This window comes from Mustela lutreola, chromosome 11 (assembly GCF_030435805.1).
Source record: "Mustela lutreola isolate mMusLut2 chromosome 11, mMusLut2.pri, whole genome shotgun sequence".
NCBI classification, from domain to species: Eukaryota; Metazoa; Chordata; class Mammalia; order Carnivora; family Mustelidae; genus Mustela; species Mustela lutreola.
This window is the reverse complement of record NC_081300.1, coordinates 38,173,253-38,198,113: the sequence shown is the minus strand read 5'-3', so window position 1 is coordinate 38,198,113 and position 24,861 is coordinate 38,173,253. Positions and strand designations below refer to the sequence as shown.

Genomic DNA, 24,861 nt, shown 5'->3' with positions numbered 1-24,861 from the left:
CAAATGGTTATTATAGAAGTGCTCTGGCAATACATACGTTAATCAAATAACCTATGCTTTTATATGCCTTGTCTTATTAAATCAAAATAATTCTATGAATTTAATATTTATAACTTCCATTTTATAGATTACACCAATAGTGGTTTAAGTAAAAAAAAAAAAAAATGGAAAAAAAATTGGGCCAAATATTGGTGGATACCCAGCTTTGGGGGATACTGTAGAGTGATATCATAGGTAGTAAAATAATGTGAATCAGTCCTTTAATTTTCATAATAACTATTTATATGACTGATACCATTCTAGAGTATAGACTAGGTGGAATATATGGCAAGACAACACCAAGAAGAACCCCTTCAGCCCCAGAATTCTACCATTCCAGTTTCTAGAATTAAGATCTTTTCTCAAATATACTTAGTCTGACTTCAAAGCTTCTATATCTAAGATATTCCTATTAGTGTTTCTTTCTAGTTTTACTGATGCCAAGGCACTGACAGAAAGAATATCAGTTAGAATCTTCTTTTCTAGGCTGAAATTATTGATGCTGATTCTATGCCTGGCTAAGTAATTAACATAAATCTGTCATTCTCACAACAACCCTATAGGATGAGAACTGTTAACTGTTGGCTTGCTCATAAAGAAACCAAGGCACAGAGAATGGAACAGCTTTCTGAAGGGCACACGACTAGTGAGGGTAGTGCTGAGACTCAAAACCAGATGTCTTTAACTCCAGAATGTGCCATCTTAATCACTCTGCTTTTCTTGTATAGAGAGGTCTGACTTGTTTCAAGCAAGATACATTCTAGACCTACGATAATGATAAAAGTCTCACTGAGGGCATGTTTATGTGAATAAATATTGTTGGCCAAGAACAATTAACAAACTCAAAATATACATTTTATCTGAGGTGAGTACTACATCTGAAAAAATTAAAGCCTTCATCTTTTGCATTGTCTAGTATTATTAGCACATGCCATGTACATAATAAACACATAAAACTTTAAAATAATACCATTCTGAAACATTTCTACATATCTTAGTCCTGGAACAAAAAAACTTTTTTTCTGTTTTTCTTTGAAGCTCATTGGCTCACAGGAAAAACAAAATTAGACTAACAATTTAGTCTTCTCGTTCCAAACTTTAAAAAGATATGAAGCACCAGATCACTTGTTATAAAGGTAACTTCAAAGTCAGAACACAGCATACTTATATGTATAGCATTTAATGTTACATATTACAATTTAGTAATTAATTATGGATAATTAAGAAGGTCGGAGAGATAAAGAAAACAGAGAAAGACATTCCAGACCTGAGAAGGGTCAATAGACGGGCGTAGATAAACCAAGGGAAACATAAGCCCATAAGACACAAAAAATGCACATGTCCACACCACATGGGGGTACATCCTTAGAAAAGAGACAGAGAAAGATGATACTTAATGGGTATATAGTAAATAGTTCATTAATGAGGAAGCCATTTTATAGATTTCTAGGCTTCTAAAATCTGTGCTTTTTCACCATTCCCAGAACAATCCACTGCCATTTAGTAGCGGGCAAGAGGCAATTAAAAAGAGGTTTGCTTTCATTCAGAATGAACATGATCACGTCTGTATCATAAACAATCAGGTAAGTTTACAAAACTATTGTCAACAATCAGTTAGAACCACTTTTTAAATAAGCAATTGGCCCGCCAATTGGATACTAAGCAGAATTCGACTCGTTAACTTTACAGTTGGCCATTTTTCACCACAGAAAATTCGACAGATGCCTATTCATCTCAGGAACATACATTTTCAAGTTCAAATTTCTATCATAAAGACACAAAAACTGTATCTTGCTGTACTTCAAAATCCATTCAAGAGTCTTTCCCCTTCTACATAAATTGGGCTCAATGAACTATCTTGTTTGCGGTCATGGTAAATGCCAGTCCCCAAGGCTCCTCAGTACCTGTTGTCTATCCAGACGCATCCTCTTGGCAGCATTTCTGCTCTCACTCTCACAGGCGGAGGCCAAGATACTCTCTGCAACTGCTGAAGTAAGGTGGGAAGGAATAGGTCGAGACTAAAAAAAAGAAAGAGAGAAAGAGAGAGAGAGAGGGAAACATGAAAAATTATTAACAGACCAATGCTACTCTCAGAAGAGCTCACAGGATATGCAGGAGTATCCATTTATTTCAACTGAACTTATTTCAATAAGAGGAGGAAATGGAAATTGCAAAGATGAGAAATGAAAGCTAGTTAGAGGTTAAAGCTAGAGCTGCTACACAGATCCATCACTCATTCCCACAGCTCCACTGTCACAGTTAGTCTGGGCCATTGAGCTGTAGTTTGACTAGGCAGTGACAAAATGCTGGCTGGGTTTTGCAAATAAAAGAAGTGCTTTAATTCTTTCATAACACATGACAATGCACAACAAAACAAAATCAAGTGACAAGGCTGAAACACAGTTGGAAAAACTGACAGACACTCAGACCATGTCAAACAATTTTAATATGAAATGTGAGTATTTACAGTCAAAGTTGGGACTCGGTATGATTAAAATCCTCTAAAAATACTTTAGTTTGGATACAAACTAAAAAGTCAGTCCTGGAACAATTTCAATATCATAAAAGTTTGATGTTTTGATGTGGGCTGTATGTGTACCTACGTGTTTTATTTATAAAACAGGAGTTAATGTTATTAACTTAATAGATACATGTTGGAAATCCATTTTCTATGTAGCTCACATAGAAATTAATTAACCCCCCAACTAAACTCATAATTAACTTCAAATTGGCTGCAACTCTCCATATCATTTGTGATAATCAGAAAAGTTTTCCATTTTCTTTTCCCATAATTACATGCAAAATCATCTAACTGAAAGATGAAATGCTTAATGATATTGAACAGTTTTTTAATGAAGATAAGCAAATGATAGATAAGAAATAACATGACAATTAATCCAGATAAGATAGCAAAATATGAAATTACAAAATAAAAAATGTTCTTTGGGAAGCTAGCCTATATAGTGACATGCCACCTTATAGAGTTTTCAAAGCCTCAATCTCACATATATATGGATGCCATTTATTAGAAGCCTCTAACCTAACAGAGACCTTCTTCTAATTTTTTTAAGTGAAGAGGAGCACCTTTATGGCACTTGATTCATTTTTGCTAACTCTAGCCTGTAAAATGTGCTTTAGCAAGTTGAACCATAGGGTTTATATCTCAATACCGAAAAACAGCTAACTTCGGAGAGAGCTTTCACAGACACTCCTCGGTGGAATTTGTATAGTATATAAAGAGACCAGGCTCTGACCTTGCTTGAACTAGGAAGCAATTTCTGTAGCTGCCTCAGCTGACCTCCTCATGCTTGCACTTCCAAAATAACCGCTGAAGACAAAAGGTGGGAAAGGTATAGGGGTACTGTCTCCACTGCTAACCCCATGAGACGCCTGGGCTGATGTCTAGACAACCCTGACAAAAAAGCATTAAGATACTGGAAATGCTATTTTTGCAACAGAAAGAAAAGAGAGAGGCCCCTGAAGGGGCACGTAAATGTACCAGCAGCATTTTTGAGAAGGAAATAGAAAGCCAGATGTGTGTGCTGAGAACAGAGAGGAGGATCAAATCCGATAAATAATTAAAAATTAAAAAAAAAAAATAAATTGCCATAAAGATGTAAATACAATTTCAAAATTCATATGGCTTCTTTATTTCCTTCTGCACCTTCCTGAGTATGGATAAGATATTCTTGCTCAGAACCAAAAATATATTAAGTCACGAATTCAGCGTCTCATTAAAAGGTAAAGCTTTGGCCATAGCTAGGCTCCTAATGATAATCTAAACCACATGGGAATTAGGCAGACAGTGTTGTTTTTCTCAAGTGAATTATGTTTGGAGACAAAGGTGTTATAGAAAGAATGAGAGTAAGAACTTTTTATTATGAAAAAATAAAAATTATTTGATTATAGCTAACATTATTCAAATAGAAGTGACAATTCACATTATTATAAACTATGTTATTAGAACTTTCATCTGATTCTAGGGACTGAATTAACACAATCAAAATAAAACATCAGCAACCTCTCTTTTCTTGATCCAGTTACTGACTGTCACATGAAAATCAGAGCGACGTATTTATGCTCTTCATTATCTTTATTTTTCTCCATCAAGTATCTTCATTCAAAATTAGAAATATATAAAGCTATGGAACTTTATTAAGCTGATTTAATTAAAGTAATAAATACACACCTTCTTAAATGTGTCATAACAGTCTGTTGAACCAGAGAACAAAAGGTAAAATATCCCTCTCATTAAAATTAGCATTATCTTTCAAATTTTCTAAAAATTTTTAAAAAACAAAATGGGAAACAACTTTCACTAGAACAGTAAAAGTTGTGAGGCATGATAATTTATATGATTTCCTTTTCAAAGAAAATGACGGGAAGAGTTGTACCTTTTCCAGATATAGGAAATTGGTCTTCTAAGAAACTAGAATAATGTCCTGGCTGAGTGGGGCTAGATTACTTTTAAGGTCACTGGGTAACCTAATATTTCAATATTTTGGAAAAAAAAATCAACTTCAAGATAAAGCAATCACGTCTCCTTTCCTATTAAATGGAAAAAATAAGTAGAAGCAAAGATATGTGACAGACCATTGCCAGTAGTTAAATAGTATAATTTTGAAAATAGAGTTGTTCTGAGTTTATGGTAGAATTATAACTTGATAACTGTAAACAGTCACAGAAATCATTCACTATCAGTTTCTTCACTAAAGTTTAAAGAAACTGAAACCCAGAGAAGTTAAGTGATCTACCAAAGGACAAACTGACTAGACATAGAATCTAGGGTTCATGTCTTCCAATTCTCAACCCTTCTACTCTCTAAATTCTGTTTCATACTTAGTGCTTTTACATAATTTTTCATTAATATAAAATACTATAGAAAAAAAAATCCTTACATACACAGCTTGTGGCACTCAACTAAACAATAATCAGACCAAAGCTAATCCTTTCCATGTATGTATTAAAATGAATACATGCTCATTGGAAAGAAAGCCAGAATGAATAAATCTATATTACAGTTGAAGAAACAAACATGTATTTTTCAAAGAATTTACTAAATCTTAAGTACATAATGAAATATGTACCTCTAAGTAGAAAACCAGTACCATCTTAATTTAATTTTTAGATAAGTATTAATAATACCTAATACATATTGAATGTTGGGATGGCTAGGTTATTAAAACAAGCAGCTTAGATTCATCATCTAATTTCCAAACAACCCTTGAGAAAAGTACCTATAATGTTCATATTTTAGATGAAAAATAAATTTAAGTTCTGAGAGATTATACAAGTTGCCTGAGATCATACAGCTATGTGTGTGGAAACACCTGGATTTATATCTAAGTCTGATGATAAATTAGGAATAATTCCAGTAAAGAATTATTCTCAGTTTTCAACTAAAGTCTCAGTAAGCTTAAACAAAACTAGAAACCTTAAATACTACACACCCTACAGAGGAATCCATTTACAGCTAACTCTATTTTTGCCTTTAAGCAAAGAATATATTAGGATCTCACAAAAATTCTCCTCTTAAGGGGACTGAGATTCTCCTAATATATTTTCCTATTGACACTTAAAAACCTTTCTTCATTAATAGCACAAAAATAAATGTATCTCAGCTCAGCTCTGTCACATGTTCTAAATGGATGCAATATAAATTCACAAGAATATCATGTTGGAGAAACCAGGAGTGCCAAGAAATGACTTATAAGAAACATAAGAAAAGCAGAGTTTCATGCCCAAAATGAGAATGAGGAGCCAGGCAGAGTTCTTGCTTTCCTGTGAGGCAATCTGTTAAAAATCCCCTTGGTTCTAATATTGAGGAGCCAATAATGAGTGCCAATGCTCCTCACTACACAGAGGGCTCCATTATGCTTTCGCCTGGCTCTAAGATACTAAAAATGAGAGCCTTTTGTTTATTTTTCCTCCATAATTTGGCTTTTATCTATTTTGCAGTTCAGGAGTACTTAAGCCAAGATAGTGAGAAGGAAATTAGTCATTAATCAAAGTCATGTTATCATAGAGGAATTTAAAGCTATTGTTTAGTGTGAGTTTTGAGAACCATCTTGGCCAGAACTCTCCTTTCCTTCACCACATCTCATAGCATAGAGTTTATTATAATATTACCACACTAGGGTCCTTCCTGGCAGGTAATTAGCAGAGCGTGTTATGGGCTCTCATCATGGATCCCACCAGAGACAAGCGCTGAAAATTCCCTCTCACATCAATTAAGGGTGGCCAGAGAATACAAAAGCCTCCATATAATAATCTAAAAATATTTCCACCCCCAAAATCTCAAGTGGATGGAACTCAATAGATAATTTATGAAAAATGACACTTCTCCTTCTGGTTGAACACAGCCCAGTAAATACACTACTTGGTATATATCTTATAAGACTTAAAAATAATGACTCAAAGATGTGATAATCATACACTCCACATGACCGATACCTAGAGTGAGATTTGTCATCTACTTCTTACCCTGGAGATGAGGCAATGTGAACCATCTTCACTCATTATCTCTTCGTAATTAACTGTCATCCTCAACTGGGATGAGTTGATCTTTCCCGAGCACTGCTCTTATTGTAATAATTATCTATGACCAAATCAGTGGTGGTTGTTTCATTAAACAGATGGCTAAATTGTCACAGGCAACTTCTGGAGTTGAAAAGTCACATTTTAATTGGGGATGTAAGAGTGAGTGCTGTTAGCACAACATAAATTTTCCATATATATACATGTAGAACTTAACCCACACCAACAAACAACTCATTTTTTTATTCATAAAAATATAAACTGTACAATGTTAAAGTCCTCTGAACTTCTGCCATACATTTAGGGTGCTCCAGGTTTTTGGTTTTTTTCCCCAATTTTAAAGAAGTAAAAAGAAACCATGACTGTGAGACTCTATTCATGGGTTAACAGTACTTATTAGTGGCAAGGCTCACTAGACCCCAGGGTGTCAGCATTACCAGATCAAGTATTAAATGAGGTCAGATTGGGAGCAACTGCGTACTCACCCAAGATTGTATACAGAATAGAATGAGTTCTTTCAAAATAACTAAAGCAAATGATTCAGTAGTCCGTTTGGATAGGGCCCTACACTGAGATTATTTTTCCTAATCCTGTTACTTCATGAAATACATAATTTAAAAATTCTGCAGCTTAGATGAAATGTATATTTTATCTCCCCCAAATGGTATATCTATACCTAAGGGATAATTGTTACAGGCTGTGTAAAAAATTGCAGCTCTTAATGGATCCCTTTTACTAACCAAGTAACTTTATTTGTATACATCGGTGGAATAAAGCAGTAGTTTAGCAATGAAGTGACTGACTTGGATATTATCATGAAATCAGTTACTTGCAATTGGTCTGCCCACTTTTGCTATTTACTCTCTCTGAGTCTCACTCATCCTGCCAGATGTCATTATTTCTATTTTTACAAATAGCAAAACTAAGGTTCATTTAGTAAGTTCTGAATAGGCAATATAATCTCCATCTCATGGGATAATTGTTGCAATTCCACGATTAGGTAATGTACATAAGGTCACTGGTATCTTCATTTATCTATTCAACAAAAGTATTTAATGAGCACATTCTATATGTTAGGAAATGGCCAAGTTCAAATATATGAACAGTGTCGATTTGTCTCTGCTATCATAGTTTACAAGTTAATACATGTTTAGCATGTAGGGTGTAATACACATGCAATGAAGTATGTTAATTATAGACTCACAACCTTTTATTACAATTCTGTCATGTTTATGTTGTATAAACTAAAAGTTTTTTTTTTTTTCAACAAATTTGGGGGAAATTTGGCAGAAAAAAATTGACAGGAGTATACCTACAATCTTTCTTTTTCCTACATTCTGTGAATATTCATAATTTTTATGGCAGAAAGACTAATATATTTGTTTGTGAGATGCTTCCCAGACCCTGTCATGAGTGTTATGCAATAACTAGAATATATACTCTATCATGTGCCCCAAATTTGAGAAGTTCTGAATTTTGGGCCACATAGGATCTAAGGTTTCAGAGAAGTCTTGTGGATGTGGACTAATATCATAGCTCAACCATCCTCTATGGTTTTGATAGAAATAATGAGCAAAGATTCTCAGTTACCTGACCCTGGCCATGACTTAGGTGTGGACGATCATGAGAGTTCATCCCTTTGTTCTTAGTGGCTGATATAAGGATAGACATATGATCCAAAGAGGAGCAAAGTCCATTCATGGGAAGGGGGATCTGGAGCTGGAAGACAGTTTTTGGACTCTATGTTTTAAGAAGAGAAGCTCAGAGATGTTGATGGCAGCATTTCACAACAGATAACAGGATATGTGTGAGAAGTAAGCTAACACACAAGAGAAGCATAGTTAAGAAATAGGAAAGCAAAGAAACCTTGACGTCTGACCCCATGGATCCAGATATGTATGAATCTCTGGACTTTACAGTTTCTTGAGAAAATTCTCTGGACCTATTTAAAAGGAGACTGAAGATATGTTTTCAACAGAATTGCTAATTAACTTTCTTCCTAGCTTTAATTATGAGTTGATGGTAGCACATTGGCCTTAATTTTAGAACATTATTGGCCTTTAATAATGATCTATTGCAAATACATGAGGCTTTAATGTCTTATATTTAATACTTTAAAGTCCAGTTTGGTTAATGCCATCTGAAAATACCTTTGATCAAGACAAGAAAAACTGAATTATCTACTGATATGACATGTCATGTTTAACAAAATGGCTACTTATTTAAATCTCCACTAAGAAACATCTTTTGATTCTGAAAATAACTGACTAGATATGCTTATGATTATTGTCAATCATGGGCTCTTTGCCCAAGTAGCTTATTTGTGAAACACAACACCATATACAAATTCTATCCATTTAGTTAACATCACTACCTATTCACACAAACTGCCAAATAGATGAAAATATTTTACAAAATAGTACTTAAAGAGTGAACAAGAATTAAAATTAAATGCAATGTAACTTTTTTCTTTAGGGAGATTTTTTCCCCCCGATGAGATTTTTAGTCAGTAGTCACTTTTAAAATTGAAACACCAAATGCTGAATAATGTGAAAAACACAGCACACGATAAAAATTAGCTTATCTCTCCCAGCTAATTTCTACCACAAAGTAACACATTAGTAAATGTCCATTCATTCATTCGTCTTTCATTCAACAATGTGAGTTCAGTTGAATTGAACATGTATTGAGCAGCTTTCATAAGCAATTAACTGCGCTCTATGTAAAACACTCTACGGGATACGAACATGAACAAGGTAAGCAGCATCGTAATCAAGGAAAAGAACTTCCTGTAAGGAAACTAAGGCCCATATATAAATGACAGCAATAGAAGACAAGATAAAACTACAAAAGATGTACCACAAAGTACAATTTGCACACAGAAGAGAGAGAGATTAAAGGTTGTTTGTAGCGAGAAGTGAGGACAAAATAAAGATATATTTGATTTAGTCCTCCAACTAGTTCAACAGATTGAGACAATGAGGGTTTTCCAGTAAAGGGAGCCATGGAACCCAATTTCAAATTTGATTGCATTTTATCATGTTCCTCAGATACTAGGTACTAGACTATGCAGGACTTTTTACATTTGTTATTTCAAGTGACATTGGTTTGCATGTATGAAATAAATACGATTTGTTTCCTGTTTTTCCTAGGAGGAAACTGAAGCTTAGGGATACAAACTCTTATGAGTCACGACTGACAAAGCAGGTCTAAGAACAAGATCCACGGACTATGAAATCAAGGTGTTTTTGTTCAGATTTTTCCCAGCAATCCCGCAAATTTTCTGTTGTTTCTTTCAGGGCTCAGGTTCCCTCTGCTTGGAGGACATTTCAGCTCTTCCACAGACAGCCTGTGAATGGTAACCTTGGTCATGGTCTCTAAGGTCGTTCTTTGTTACTCTGGAAGCAGAGGTTACTGGGGCTTGATTTGTGAATTAAAAGTAGTTTTTCTGGAAAAAATTAAAAAGCAAGACTGTTTTTCCTTAGTCCCTTAGTCTCTGTAGATAGTCTTCTGGCATCTATTTTGAGGACAAGGGGAGTGCTCATTCAGTTTTCCATTTTAAGATAATCTCTTGTTTCTTCATAGTAACATTTAAGAATTTCTTAATTCTTAATTAAGAATTAAGTGGTTTCACTATAATTTACACAGATAAAGATTTATTTTTATTTACATTGTTCTTTGCTGGTCTAGTTCTCTGTTCTTAGGATTCAATGTTCTACTCAATTCTAAAAAACTCCCCTCTCATCTGTTTGAATGTTGTCCTTATTCTACTTTCTCTTCTGGAATGCCTTTTAGGTCCATCTTGATCATTCTATTTTCCATGTTCACTTCTTTTTTTTCCCCCATTTCTCTTTTTCTTTCCAGGAGTAATTTCTGTAGTTTGATGTTCCAGATTATTGATTTTCTCTGGCTGAACCTTACCCACTATGTAACTCATGCAGGAAGGTTTTAATTTTAATATTTATAATGCTTGCCATTTTATTTCTCAAAGTTGTAGCTATATTTCTAATTCTCCTTTTGTAGGGCAGTAGCTCTTCCTGAGTCCCAGCTATTTATACTGTTTGCAGTTCATGTTCCTCTCTAGTTACAAAATCTACATCCCGAATTTAAGTGGGCATTCAGATTGCAACCCTGACCTGTTTTGACCTACACTCAGTTTTTCTACCTTGCCACTCTGTTATCCTATCACATTAAGGGGTTATAATAAACTCTGTATGAGTCTACCATCATCAACTTATCAAATTCATAGCCTGGAAATTTCATTTTCTTTCTTTTGATCTTGGCTAGGTATTTAAATAGTTGTTGTATTCTACTCAGTATTTGTGTATTTGTAGAGGGAAGGAGGGTGGGTGGGAGGGGCACTCCATGAAACTTAGGTCAACATTTTGCTAAAACTAAAAGATCAAGTGATAGTAACTCTGACAACTATGTTGGCTATATTCTTTACACTCTAGTTACTCTTCAACCGTAATATATTTAGTAAACAATACCTGTGATCCCTGAGTCAGGAACAACCAGTTACCACAGGAGCACGCACTGAGAAAAGTATCAGAAATCCCATGTGACAGCTTAGTGATAAATGAAATAATTGAGCATATTAGAAGAAAGAATAGAAAGAGGCTAGGTCATATGCTAATTATTTCATGTGCATTATTCCATGTAATACCCCAACAGCCCACTTTAGAAAACTGGACATTCAGAAACATCACACTAAATTGTACAGGAATTGAACTAAGCCAGGAATTGAACCTAGGTCTCTTAAGTTTCAAAAGGCCACACTCTATTATTGTAAGAAATTTAGAATTTGTTCTGAGATGGCAAAAGTTTGACATTATCAAAGCCAGAATCAAGGAAGACTACTCCAGGAGCAAAGGCAGATTTCTTACATAGCCAGTGAAGTTTAGACACCAGTGTCCCTCAACTTGATGGGACTCCTGGAGTTTCTGGGTATTATAAGGATTCTGGGTATGGAGGGAAAGCCAAAAATCAGGAAGTATTTATACGTAAATGTGTCCGAAAATTGTCTCAAGAGATGTCAGAGGAAAAGGGTTTGAATCTTCATGACTTCTGTTTTTGAAAATGTTTTTGTGTGATATCTTTTCTAATTAGAAATAAATATTCAGGCTTCTACTTAATTTTTTGCTCATAATTTTGTATTACTTTTCTTTTAATGAGAGGCACAATTTCTATTACTTTCATGCACAAATCCTAGTTCTGTCCTTGCCTAGGAATAGAGTAGGGAAGGAGTGTATGATGAAAATAGAGAGGTGAGTTAGGATTCTCTAAGAGTATAGGTATAATAAGAATGGCTAGAACTAAAATGGTAGCCAAAAAAAGTCAAAATTATTGGACTGATGCGGGAATCACAGCAAAAAAAGAATAAATGAAATTCAATGAGTGGTAGGATGTAAGCCAGAAGTGGAAGAAACAGTCCAGTCTCATTCCAGGTTGATGTGCACTGCCGTAAATGACAATTAGTGGCACTATTACCAGAAAGAGGCAAGATGAGAGGAATTTACTGGTGATTTGGTAGATGAGGTGAAAAACCAGTGGAGAGGATCAATGACAGAGAATACAAAGATTTCCTTGTGGATAGAACAATACATTTGTCCAGCATCTGGCTGACATTTGGAATGAAATACAAAAGCATTGCAGATGACTGGGATTCTATGTTGAGTGCTGCTTACATAGAACAGACCCTCCAGAGCTGCATATAGGGGAAGACGCTGTAGATGGCCAAGCCCGGGATCTTAGCAAATAGCTCAAAAGCAAGAAAAGGAGGGAGACCAACAAGATCCTCAAGAAAATGGGGGTGACTTCATTGAGGATGCAATGTTTGGGTTTGGTACAAAGACAATTATGCGATCTTTCAAAGAACCAATTCAATAGGGTTGTGAGAATCAGAGTCTGGGTATGAGGGACCACTGGGGAGTTGGTGATCTGTGAGTATAAAATAATCTTTCAGGAAACCTGGCAAAGAAGTGTAGTCTCATAGACGAGATGAATTATCATCTTGGAGTCTGGGAACTTTTTATTTTTATTTATTTATTTATTTATTTATTTATTAAAGTCAGAAGTTTCTCAGTGAAAAGGGAAAACAGGAAATATGTGTGTTGGGATGGTTGATGAAGCAACATCCTGAAGGAGGCTGAAGGATGGGAGAACAGAGGTTTTGGAGTCCTCCAGGGACAAATACAATGAGGATATTTCCTCTGAAAAGACAATGGCAGATATTTGAAAAATTTTAGATGATTGTCAAAGTTTTTTAATATTGCTCATACAGACTCTTTGATAACTAAGACTATAACTATATCCATGTGAACAATGGCCAAAATGAAATAAAGATGCAGATCTTGAAACTGAAAAGGTAAAAGAATAGTGAATTCAAAAGGTCAGATAGCAAAATTATTAAGGGCTAGTCTGAGGATGTAATTAAAAAGAAATACTATGAAGAAAGAACTCAGAAAATGGCATGAAAGTATCCTGGGGGATGGCAGATGATATTTATAAAAAAGAGACTAAAAGTTGATACAAGTAGCAGGTGGGGAATTCAAAGAAAATGTGTTGGCTAATTAGCATCAATTAAGTTAATTGGTCACAGTGACAGAAACCTACACAGTTATACAAATAATAATGTGAATAATGACTGCACAAGTTATTATAGAGTTTTTAATCATGTATGAAGGGGTTGTATGAAGGGGCTGGTATATCTCTAATCAAAGTTTAAGTTTAAAGAAACACTTTAATACATTTTTTATAATATATCCATTTGTTAAAGAATGAATAGCAAGGGTCACTGTAGCTTTTGCAATGCTCATATTAGGGAAGTTTAAAATTGAAACGAATTCTGAGCTCTCTACTTCTATCTGCATTAGACAACTATAGGCAAATGATGTAATTAGTGAAATTCCCTAAAAAAATGTGCTGTTTCCTAAACATTACTTCTTTTCTGATGTAAGAGTCATAGGCTCAGAAGACCAGATATCAAAATAGCTGAGGAGGGTACTACAAGATGTAATTAAAAAGAAATAATATAATAAAGAACTTTTATTACACCATTAAAATATAGTGTACCCATAATTAGACTTATTAATTTATATCTCATTTTCCCCCTAAAATACATATCAGAGCCACCTAAGAAATATATACTCTGTGATCGATTAAACAAAAAAGATAACTACGACTTCAAATAAACTTTGGCTCTGAACTTGCTGGCAGGAAGGCAGTTTAATTGCAAATTATCCTAGTAAAGAGAAAACAAAAGTGTTCTCTTTCCAGAGGAGAAGCACTTTTTTTCTTGTATGACATTCTAAAAAAAGTTTCTGAAATAAGGTAATTTACTCTGGATAGTTAGCAGCCTCATGGACAACATCCTTAGTAAAATATTACAAAATGTCACACACCTATTTCTTCAAACACAGTTAATCACATGATATTAAAAAAGTAAATAAACAGGTAATTTTCAAGATGCTGAATTTACTGAATTCAAATATCTAGGCTATCTGATCAGTCATGGCAGAGTAGCACAATTGGAGATACAGTAGGAATTATGGGCTGCCAGTGTCTTACAATTGCTCCCCTAAATAATCCTTTGAATTTTATTAAAAAAATACATGCAAACATATGCAGCATGGTGTAACAGTGTCTAACAATATAAGCTCAGAACACAAAAGGAGAAATCACACCACATAACACAGACTACACTTTGGTATGGCCCAATCCCCCCTTGTTCATAAAGTTTTGCTTTTATGATCTTATCCATTACATGTGCTCTTTAATTTAAGATCAGGATATCTTGAAGAAACACATTTTTTCCTAGAATCATCAACATATGTTCTTTAGAAAACTTGTTAAGTAATTTGAGAGTCAAAACTGCACAACTGAATCAGTAACAATTAGATGTATTTGTTAAAGTATTAATTTAAAGGCTGCTTAACTCATTCATTGAGTTCCAAAAATCTAATGAAACCTTAAACAGTACTCTGGATCAAACTTAGAGATTTTTCAGAAAACATACACTTTGATATTCAATGCTGAGAATTTTATGATTTGAAAGGATTGTAACAGTGAGTTGGTAAGAATCATAATACAGAATAATATAGTTACATTATATAAATATAGCAATATAGTTATTGTACTTAGCCCATTACAGAGACTATATGGAGTGATGGCATGAAATTTTGGCCACTTAGGCAATCAAGATCTGTGTAGTCTTGATAATTCTAGTGAAATAAAAATGCTTAAATAGCTACTCTAATATTTGTATGCATTCAGTGAAGTCAGTATTTATATTGTAAGTGAGTATTTATGTTAACATGGAAATTCCTTTTTTTTAATTTTTTATTTTTTATTTGACAGAGAGAAATCACAGGTAGGTAGAGAGGCTGGCACAGATAGAGAGAGAGGGAAGCAGGCTCCTCGCTGAGCAGAGAGCCCAACGCGGGACTTGATCCCAGGACCCTGAGATTATGACCCGAGCCGAAGGCAGTGGGTTAATCCACTGAGCCACCCAGGCACCCCTAACATGGAAATTCTTAAGGGAGAATTATTTTTTACCATGCATAGATTTTATAAATGACAGTGGGAAATTAATAAAAGTGAATGCCAACATTCTCAACTAATACATGTTATGATAAAATACTTCTATGGGATTACCTCTTAGAATTTTTTGAATTTCTTAAAGTCAGCACAAAACATAATTCAATATTTTGTGTTTCACTCTTCTTAAGGAGTCTTCTGGCTGAGACATCCCAAGTAACTGGAAGAGATATATTTGTTGAATGCCACTTTCATTTTATAAGATGGAATCTACTACCAAATAATTCTACACTTTTGCAAACCTATAATGGGGCACGTGGGTGCTCAATCAGTTAAGCATCTGCCTTTGGCTTGGGTCATAATTCCAGGGTCCTGAGATTTAGCCCCACATCCGGTTCGTTGCTCAGCAGAGAGCCTGCTTCTCTTTCTGCCTCCCTTTCCCCGTGTTTATGCTGTCAAATAAATATAAAAATGAAAATAAAACAATTCTACACATAAGAATTTCATTTTAGAAATATATAAAAAAAATTCTTGTTGATTGTTTGACCTGTTAAGTATTGCAGAATAATTTATACATAAAAACAACTACATGCCGAAAACAAGGCTTTTTTCCATGTCTACCTACACAAAACACAATAGAAGATTATTTATTTAATATTGTCTCAATTAAAAAAAAACTATGGATATTATATCAAATTTTAAGAAGTGAGGGCAAAAAATACAATAATTACTTGTAATTACTATCTGCTCTAGTTATACATTTTCCTATCTGTTCTAGATAGGGATAAGTATTCAAAATGACGCATAAACCTCCCCAGGTCCCATGACAATGAAGTAATACACTTAAAAAAAACAAAAAAACAAAATCAAGACTCCAAGTGTCAACTGAATGGTAGATTTGTTATTTACAGAATATTCCTGAATAAATGTATAAAAAGAACTCAACCTGTGATAAAAATTTTCATTCATGTTGTTCACTTAACATTTAATTTCAATAGGCCTTATATTACTTAAGTATTTCACTTCCCACAACTTGTCACCTCAATGAATCATAATATGAAGGAACATGTTGTATTCTCCTAAATAGCTGGTTAGAAATCTCTAATATTTCTGCTTATTACTTTGTGTAATGGTATGTACATTATTGAATAAGTGAAAAATGAATAAATACAAAACAAAAACTCAGTAAAATAGTATTTCTATAAATTATTTTTCTTTGTGATTAGTTTGTAAAACTCCTTGACTTTGAATTAGTCAACTTCTGTTCCTCTCTATGCATAGCACAGGGTGTATAACAAATAGATGCCAATTTTGAAGTAAATAAATATGATCAAAAGAAAATCTGGGGTTCCTGGGTGGCTCAGTAGGTTAAACCTCTGCCTTCAGCTCATGTTATGATCTCAGGGTCCTGGGATTGAGCCCCACATCAGGCTCTCTGCTCAGCAGGGAGCCTGCTTCCCTCTCTCTCTGTCTGCCTCTCTGCCTACTTGTGATCTCTGTTTGTCAAATAAATAAATAAAATCTTGGGGCGCCTGGGTGGCTCAGTGGGTTAAGCCGCTGCCTTCGGCTCAGGTCATGATCTCAGAGTCCTGGGATCGAGTCCCGCATCGGGCTCTCTGCTCGGCAGAGAGCCTGCTTCCCTCTCTCTCTCTCTGGCTGCCTCTCTGTCTACTTGTGATTTCTCTCTGTCAAATTAATAAATAAAATCTTTAAAAAAAAAAAAAAATCTTAAAAAAAAAGAAACCTGTGAAAGTTTCAAATATGCCTTAGAGAAATTAAGAATCTCACATGACAACGATTTTTCTCATAAAGAATAATTAATGGAAAATAAGAAATTTCATCAAAGAATCTTTAAATAATATTACAAGATTAGGAAAAAAGTAGAAATGCCTGATGCTAGTAAAATAAAAACCCTGATAATATGATATCACCTTAATTGTTACTGAAAAGGATAAGTATACATTGTACATTGTATTCTGAATGAGACATATTTAGGTTGGATTGCAATTTTACATTAGCTGTCGAGAGGTTCCGAACCAAAGGTCAGTGCCAGGACTCTAGGCTTTTATGTCTGTTTAGATACCCTTTCTCTCTGTCACCTCTCTTCTATTGAGTAGGTAATAATAATTTTTAAATAATTCGGTAATGGGAGAAATAGCTTTATTTTCTTCAAGCAAACTCTCTTCTCTGATACCTCTACTGTCACCATTTCATTTGCTCAGGCACAGCAATGCCATTTGATTCTAAAATGACTTACGCCCTACAAACTCTGATTTCAATATAGTTAGTATTCTGAGAAGTAAACAAGTACTTAAGTGGAGTAGTCTATGATTGTTTCAAACACACACTTCGGGAAGCTTTTATCAGATGACGGATTAAATATGATTTGAAGAAATTTTCACAGTTAAGATTTGAGTGGTTACTATGTGTCAGAAATGGTGTGCAGGGTTTGATAAGTGACAACTTTTATAATTCTCACAAGTTATTAATTAGTTACCACCTCTAGAAGAGGCATCTGAGTACAGATCATTGAAGTAACTTGCTACTCACACAGCTACAAGGTGGTGAATTCAGAACTGCAAACCAAGCTCTTCGAGGACTGAACCTTGTGCTTGGTACTATCTAGGCAGACGGCCTGTTTATAAGGTCATACGGTTTTAAAGAATACCAAAGGCAGACACCTTGATGGCTCAGTCGGGTAAGGATCAGACTCCTGATTTAGGCTCAGATCATGATCTCAGGGTCATGAGATCACGCCCTGTGTTGGGCTCCATCCTGGGTGTGGAGCCTGCTTAAAATTCTCTCTCTCGTTCTCCCTCTGCTCCTGACCCTCTCTGTCACACACTCTCTCTCTTGCTCTCTCTTTCAAAAAGAAAAAAATATATATTGAAAGTATTTCTAGAATCCAGTGAAGAAGAATTGATAATAGATAGTGGATGTTTGGCTTTTGTCATTTCATTTAGATCTAAGAACCTACTTGTCTTAAATGACATCTCTGAAACCTCTCCTAGCTTCACCGACACTGTCCCTTTACAACTAACACATGACAGGCACTGATCACAAACACCAGCAATCTTGGCTTTGATGAAGCCAAGAAAGGAGACAAAAAATAATGGCTTCAGAAAATTTCTAATAATACATTTCTGCTCCTATACATAAAATACAAAAATTCAAAAAAATACATTGTAAACACACTCACTATTTCTAAGAATAGCAATTAGAGCAAGATGAAATAGAATAAAGTTCAAAAACCAAGGATATCTGATTTCTACCCATAAATAACCCAATGTCAACATAATCTCATCCATCTGTAAAGCCCAGATGAATAGAAAAGCTCATGTTACCATCCACAAGCACACAAATACAGAGGACAACAAAGCCTTCTTTTCCACGTGAGGATTTTCATTCCCTGATCTTTACTCTCAAGGCTTGCTACTTATTAACCACTGGTATGAAAACAGTATTATTTAGTTGGTTCTATCCATTTCCTTTGGTTCCAGAGAAAGCCATTCTCACAAGCCATCTAAAGCAAAAAACTGTACTTCGATTGAAGACTTGGTTAGGCTTATATCCACTTCAGTAGCGACAGAAAACAAACGTGAATGAGATGCTGGTTCTCATCGGTTTTTAACTCAGATGCCCCTCATTTCCTGTGACATGGTATCATGTGTGCCTGTGAGCGCTGGTCTCACCAGATACTCCTTTTTGAATAACAATGGGGATAAATACTTCAGGAAGATGAAAAGGAGAAGGGGAAAAAAACAAACAAGCAAACAAAAACCCCTTGGACCTGACATTATGGAAAAAATAAAAAAGGACACTAAGATGAAAAAAGAAATAGTGTCATGGTTTACATGTGGGATTTGGATGGAATCTAGGGCTGTGTTTTAATTCAAAACTCACCATCTCAAAACCACTTCTTTTCATCCGCCTGCAGGACTTGAGGTAAGTACGTATACGTTTTCTGGCACGCTCTTGATACTCAGGGAATTGTCGCCTGCATGAGTCAATGATAGCCTGGATCTTTTCTTTGGGCTGCTTAGAGATTGGGACCATTCGGTCCAAGTTTTCATCTACAAACAGCCTGACAAACATCTGTTGGCAAGAGGGAGACAGAGGAGAAGGGTTTGGAGGACTGCTCTCTGCTATTCCTAGCTTCCTGTCTTGATTACCGATAGGAAAATACTCTTTTCTGCTTTATGCACTGGAGAACTTTGCAATGGAAAGCCAGAAATTTTAAGCAAACACCCTTTAAAGGCTTTCTAAATGGCTGGATTAAAAAAAAAAAAAAAAACAGAGAGAAAAGAGAGAGAGAGGCAGACAGACAGACAGACAGACAGAAAAGTATAGACTATCATGTAGGAAAAAAAAAGCAGGAAATAACAGTAGACTGTGACAATTAGGCACCCCATAAAATTCTCCATTAATGATAAATGCAACTGCTACATTGCTAGGCTGCACAGTACGCTAATCTCTGAAAACAACCAACTCTTTCGTCATGCATAATTAGCTAAGCCGGGAAGGCGAGAGAAATAACTGATGACAGCCATACTCTTCTGAGGAATAAGCTGAGGCCCCCTCATCCACTAGGTAAACATGCATACTCACACAACACAAATCCAGTTTTCAGCTCACATTTGGCTTTAAAATTCTAAACAAAACACAGCAATTCTGGTGTCTGGTTGGCAAAGAGTGTTTCATGTACTTTTTAAATCCTTCTGTAAATTAAACAGACATGTCTCTAGAATATCCACATTTACCACCAAGCAACAACATGAAAGTGAAGTGGTAAAAAGTAAGCCACAGCGGGGAAGCGCGGCCGGACTCACATTAAAGGCTTTCAGCCGCTCGGCCTCAACGCCATCCGTCTCGTTCACTTTCTCAGAATCGTCCTGCTCCTCGTGGTCATCTTCGTCCTCATCTCCCCTGTTTAGAGACAGGTCCTCGGCACCTCGGTCTACACTCTCGTTTTTGCCGGAGTCATAGCTTGAGTAGCTATGCGCAGGAGACTGAAAAAAAAGGGGTGAATTGCTGATTTTAAATTTATCGCAGAGCAGATGAATTCCGTTTTTAATTTCAATGGTTTCTGAAAAATCTTGCTGAAAGAGGTTAATCCCAGAGTTGTGGTTATTTTAATTGGAATCAAAATTAGTGGAGCTTAGATGGAAAATCCATCTCCCCAGTCATGCCAGTTACATTACAAGGGCTGGGTAGCTGCACGGAGCATTTCTATCGCTGCAGAAAGTTCTATAGGCTTTAGGTTTTCAAGAGCTAAGATAGTTTCCACCCAATATACATACTTTCAAAAAGAAAGAGAGAAAACCAACCTTTAAGCACCTTTGTGAGAGAGTCATTGAATCACATATTCTTAGAAACAGAAATGACCTCAAAGCTTAGTCAGTCTAACCATATCAGTATTTTCTTAAACAGATAAGGAAACTGAGGGGGGGGGATATATTTAACTGATTTGCCCAACAAGGACTACACATATTGATACTAGGGGTGCTAATTATAAGACAAAGTCTTGAAAATCAGTTTTTAAATTGTCCGTGAGTCTTAGGATGGTATCGAATTTTGGTCTAGAGAAAAAGAACCAGGTTTCCTCTGAATCATGTGAAGCTTAATGCCTCCTAATGCTTTAAAAGATGAATGTCAGCCAACACAGATCTCAAGAACTTCGATAATTGTGTTCAAGACCAACCATGGGTCCTGCTGTACTATTCCTTTGTCTACATATCACCTTTTCCTTTCAGAAATAGCCTCTGCTCCGCCAGGTGAGAGTGCCAACCTCAGCGCAGCAAACTTCTCTACCCCAGCTGTGCCCCGACTTTATCCCTGGGTAGCTGAAATCACGTTGAACCCAGCAAGGTTAAGCAGAATAGACTCCTAATAACATCATCTGAGATTCCAGATTCAACTATGCCTGAAATTAACCCATCAGCTCTGTGATCCTGTACATCTTCTACACCCCATCCTTCTTCATTTTCTTCTTTGCTTAAATCTGAGTTTTAGTCCTTTGCAATGGCATCTGAGGTGGTATGGAAATCAATCATGCTAAGACCAGATTAACAACCCAAGTTTCACATATGGAAACTTAGATACATAGATTACTTCAATGAAATGGAGATTATCTCTAAACATCAACAGCACTCTCAAATCCAAAATGTAAAATGTTTTTTAGAACCTCAAAATGGGAAATTTTAAAATCAGCAGTGTTCAAAAATGCTTGCGTGGAATAACATATGTGCCATATGTTGTAAGGATCATGCTAATATATTATGACTTCATAATCAGAGGAAGAATAATAAAACTAGCATAGGTCCCTGACATAAAAAATAAAGTTAAAATTTTAAAAACACATTTTATAATATAGTATTGTAATATTATAATATTTCAAATTATTAACAAAGTATATTTACCTAATAAAATATAAGGCAAATATTCCATAGGTTTGAAAAATAGACCATGTATATATTTTTAATGCCAATGTGCAACATTTAAAAAATGTTACAGTACAGTTAATTGAATGCAAATATGCTGGGATAATATATTCTTTCTGCATGCCACGAGAAATATACAACCCACCGTCCGCTTTAAACAGAACCATTTAGAATGATGTTGGATTTATACCTCTTGTCCCTCTAGGTAAAGAAGACCCAGTTTTACAGACCTGAGACTATTCAGAATCTAAATCTAAAACATAATCATTTTTTCCTTCTATTATATAAACTGAAATTTTCTCAGCTGGAGTGCCATTTCCTGTTTCTCTCAATGTTGAAGATACAACTAGCTTTCAAGGCCAATCCTAGTAAATTCAATTTCCACCAAGATCCCCTCTTCTAGCTCACTCTACTTTAACGTTCTCTAAACTGTCAACTTTTAATATACTATGGCATTTGACACATTGCTCTCTACTTCTCATGTTAATTTGCATTTTCTTTCAAGCTAGACTGAGATAGGAATCAACACTTGACCTCTACATCTTCTCTCACAGCAACAAAGAAATGTTCTCTACAGAAATAGCATTTAAGACTGTTAGCAGTCGCATTTTCTACAAAACTATTTGGTCTTAAAAAATGGGGGAATGAAGCCAAGTAACAGATGGGGAGAAAATATTTACAAAAGGCACATCTGATAAAGGATTGTTAGCCAAAATACACAAAGAACACTAAAAACTAAACATAAGAAAGCAAACAATCTGATTAAAATATGAGCCCCAAACCTGAAGAGATAACTCAGCAAAGGAGACAAACAGATCACACACAGACCTATCAAAAGAAGCTCCACGTCATCCATCATCAGGGAAATGCAAATTAAAACCAGGAGATACTACTATAAACCTGTTAGAACGGACAAAATCTGGAACATCAACATCAACATCAAATGCTGGTAAGGATTTGGAGCAACAGGAACTCATTCACTGATGAAGGGAACGCAAAGTGGTATAGCCGCTTTGGAAGACAGTTTGACTTTTTCTTACAAAACTAAACATTATCTTATCATATGAACTCATAGTCATGCTTCTTGGTATTTACCCAAGGAGTTAAAAACTTACATCCACACAGATAAACTGCACAGGGATATTTATAGCAGCTTTATGCAGAACTGCTAAAACAAAAGCAATCAAGATGTGTTTCGGTAAGTGAATGGATGCATAAACTGTGGTACCTCCAGTAATGGAATATTATTCAGTACTAATAAGACATGAGCTAATGGAGACATGAAGGGAGACCAAATACCTGTCACTAGGTGAAAGAAGTCAATCTGAAAAGACTACATATTATATGATTTGAGCTCTAAAACATTCTGGAAAAAGCAGAAGGATGAACAGTTCAAAGACCAGGGGTTGTGGGGAGTGGGGGGTAAAGACGGGCAGCACAGAGAATTTCTAGGGCCCTAGAATACTCTGTATGTTGCTGTAATGGTAGATACATGTCATCCATAGAATGTACAGCATCATGACTCCTAATATAAACCACAGACTTTGGGTATTTATAGTTTGTCAATATAGGTTCATCAGTTAGAACAAACGTACCACTCTGGTAAGTGATATTGATGAGGGAGGCTATATTTGCACAGGGGCAGGGGGTATGTGGAAATCTCTGCATCTGCTTCTCAATTCTGTTGTGATCTTAAAACTGCTCTAAAAATAAAGACCTTTTTTTTAAAAAATGGGGAATAAGGGTATTGGGATGATAACACAGAATGAAGCCATAAAAATCACTACAGCCTTTTAACAACCCACATAAAATATTGCAGTCTCTACACCATAAATCTACCTTACTTTATAAAGAACTTTGATGACCATACTCTAAGAAGTTTTCATTTTGGGTGCAATTATTTTCATATTCCAGGTACAAATTGAAAAAACCCAAATTAAATCTTTTTTTAAAAATTATTTATTTATTTGACAGCGAGAGAAATCACAAATCGGCAGAGAGGCAGGCAGAGGGGTGGGGGAGCAGGCTCCTTGCTGAGTAGAGAGCCCGATGCGGGGCTCGATCCCAGGACCCGGGATCATGACCTGAGCTGAAGGCAGAGGCTTTAATCCACTGGGCCACCAGTGGATCTTATTTATTTGACAAAGAGTACACAAGCAGGAGGAGAGGGAGAAGGAGAAGAAAGCTCCCCACCAAGCAGGGATCCTGATGTGGGGCTCTATCCCAAGACCCTGGGATCATGACCTGACCTGAAGGCAGATGCTTAACTAAGTCACCAAGGTGCCCCTAAATCAAATCTTAAAGAAAAGCCAAATGTTGGAGTGCCTGGGTGATTCAGTCAGTTAAGCATCTGTCTTACACTCCATTCATGATCTCAGTGTCCTGGGATTGAGTCCCACTTCTGGGCTCCTTTCTCAGCACGGAGTCTGCTTTTCCCTCTCAGTCTGCTGCTCCTTCAGCTTATGCTCTATCAAATAAATGAATAAAATCTGTTTTTTTTTTTTTTAATGCTGCGGAATCACCCCTTAGGCCCTACAGAAGATGCAAACTTGCTTATCCTCATAACACAGGTGTTAGTTCATAGGGCCAATAGTTTATTTTTGCCTTAATTACATATTCCATTTTTTTCCTCTTGAGATAACCTGTGGCTCTCTCCTTAGAAAAGGCTCCTTGAAAAATACATTTGCACTTTTGTTTTCTCACATTTTTACCACCCTAATAGAACTTCCAGCTCTGGACCTGGGAAAACTCCCTTCCCCACACCTAGAAACTGGAAGCTTAATCTTACTCTGTGGTCAGAGCATAGAATGGCTCAGAAAGCAAGGTCACAGTGCTTGATAGGAGACAGAGTTGAGAATAAAGGGGGGAATATGTGAATACACAGCCAAGGAAAATAAAGATAAAATTTTCATTTCTTTATCATGCCCTAAATAAGGGGATGAATCTAGTGGCAGGAATCCATGCTTTCATAGTAGCCTGTACATAGCTCTATCACAGCACTGATCATGAAGCATTATAGAAGTTGGCTTCTATGTCTATCTTCCACAAAGCCCAAGAGGTATTTGATGTTGGGGTCACTCAAAGACCATGCCTTTTCCATCCTAAAAACCATGCACAATGTCAAGCACACAGTGAGAATAAGATGCCAAATATCTTCTGAATAAGTGATTGCTTACATGTTAGAGCTGTATAGAAGATAATCTGAATTAATTTTTAAATTAATAAAGTAGGCAGAGAGACAGGCAGATAGAGGAGGAAGCAGGTTCCCTGCTGAGCAGAGAGCTTTTAAAGCGGGGCTTGGTCCCAG

The 24,861-nt window shown here is 35.8% G+C and overlaps 1 protein-coding gene across 9 annotated transcripts in view; it reads right to left on the bottom strand.

Annotated features, from left to right (window-relative positions):
* NOL4 (nucleolar protein 4) overlaps nt 1-24,861 on the bottom strand; it is a 407,060-nt gene that overhangs the window by 95,113 nt on the left and 287,086 nt on the right. For 5 of the 9 annotated variants that reach the window (XM_059140248.1, XM_059140251.1, XM_059140250.1 and 2 more), the window contains 3 exons: nt 19,944-20,123; nt 19,018-19,209; nt 1,944-2,057 (listed from right to left, as the gene is read on the bottom strand). In XM_059140248.1, coding sequence (XP_058996231.1) covers nt 1,944-2,057; nt 19,018-19,209; nt 19,944-20,123 — 486 coding nt within the window. The remainder of the gene's footprint in view (nt 1-1,943; nt 2,058-19,017; nt 19,210-19,943; nt 20,124-24,861) is intronic. The other 4 variants (XM_059140256.1, XM_059140249.1, XM_059140255.1 and 1 more) reach the window with 1 other exon arrangement.